General features: G+C 41.2%; 1 protein-coding gene across 1 annotated transcript; it reads left to right on the top strand.

Moving 5' to 3' along the window:
- Nucleotides 1-643: 643 nt before the first annotated feature.
- On the top strand, nucleotides 644-1,138 carry LOC108679385 (keratin-associated protein 16-1-like). Its single transcript, XM_018168004.1, has one exon. It carries the CDS (start codon nucleotides 644-646, stop codon nucleotides 1,136-1,138), a length of 495 nt encoding a protein of 164 aa, XP_018023493.1.
- Nucleotides 1,139-1,415: the final 277 nt, after the last annotated feature.

A 1,415-nucleotide genomic window follows, 5' to 3' on the forward strand; every position in this document is an offset into this window, starting at 1 on the left:
ATAATAATAATGATAATAATAATAATAGACAATGCATCCAAATAGGCTCACGCCTAACGTAGCCGATCATACCGGCCTGGGTATTCCATGGATTACTTGCCAATCTGTGCCAATTTATGCTAATCTATGCCAATTAGTATCTATCGGTGCCAACCTGCTATAATTTGCGCTAATTTGTGTTGCGTTGTTCAAGATTACATCTTGGATCGTCTAAATTATGATCGTTTTATTTATTTTTTTCTAATAAAAGGTCTTAATTTAAAAAAAATTGTGCCTGCAATTGAACCTAATGCTTTACTGTAAAAAAATAGATCTTGTAGATCTAAAAAATTAGGCAACCTTTTAATGTCACGTCATCTGTATTTGTACTCGTTCGTACAATAATCATTCACGAATTAAAATATTTTATTCTTAAAGGATCTTTCAACAATCCAATTTCACGCTCTCTTGTTTTAATTACATAGCTTGTGATCTCGGCTTCAACTGAAAAAAAGGTAAAGGCTTTGACGGTAAGGTTTTACAAGGCAGCAGTTTGGTTCTTGTGTTGTCATATCAAATAACTTGCTGATTTTTGACTGCCTAGAGCGACTGCATGTGTAAATGCGGTCGAAATGAAGCCTACAGGCTTATTTGAGGCCTCGGCATGCCTGCCATTTGCATGCAGCTTATTTGGCTCGCCCTGCAAACTGCCACGAGAAATGCCCTCTGGAGCTTCCCTATGTCGGCCTGGACTGTGGTAACGGTGCCATCACAGTGCCGTGTGAGTGCCATCACAGTGCCGTGTGTGTGTGTCATCACAGTGCCATGTGTGTGTCATCACAGTGCCGTGTGTGTGTCATCACAGTGCCGTGTGTGTGTCATCACAGTGCCGTGTGTGCCATCACAGTGCCGTGTGAGTGCCATCACAGTGCCGTGTGTGTGCCATCACAGTGCCGTGTGTGTGTCATCACAGTGCCGTGTGTGCCATCACAGTGCCATGTGTGTGAGCCGTGTGTGTGTCATCACAGTGCCGTGTGTGCCATCACAGTGCCGTGTGTGTGTCATCACAGTGCCGTGTGTGTGTCATCACAGTGCCGTGTGTGTGTCATCACAGTGCCGTGTGTATGTCACCACAGTGCTGTGTGTGTCATTTATATGAATTCTGCAATTGCGATGTTTAGCTTCAATGATCGTCGAGTGAAAAACCTATCTTATAATATTATCTTAATTTTATGAATTTCGAACTTCCCATATTAAAAGCTATTAACAGTTTAGTTTGACTTGAAATCTATTCGGAAATAGGCATTACATGTCTTCTAAATTTGCAGTAAAGATTTCGTTGAATTTCATTTCGCCAATAGTATTGATTATTTTTTAGTCGTGATATCTTTGCCTTCCTTATTAAGGACAGTGTACTTTTTCTGGCAACCTAGCCG

The sequence above is a fragment of the Hyalella azteca genome, unplaced genomic scaffold, assembly GCF_000764305.2.
Source record: "Hyalella azteca isolate HAZT.00-mixed unplaced genomic scaffold, Hazt_2.0.2 contig5139, whole genome shotgun sequence".
Lineage (NCBI taxonomy): Eukaryota > Metazoa > Arthropoda > Malacostraca > Amphipoda > Hyalellidae > Hyalella > Hyalella azteca.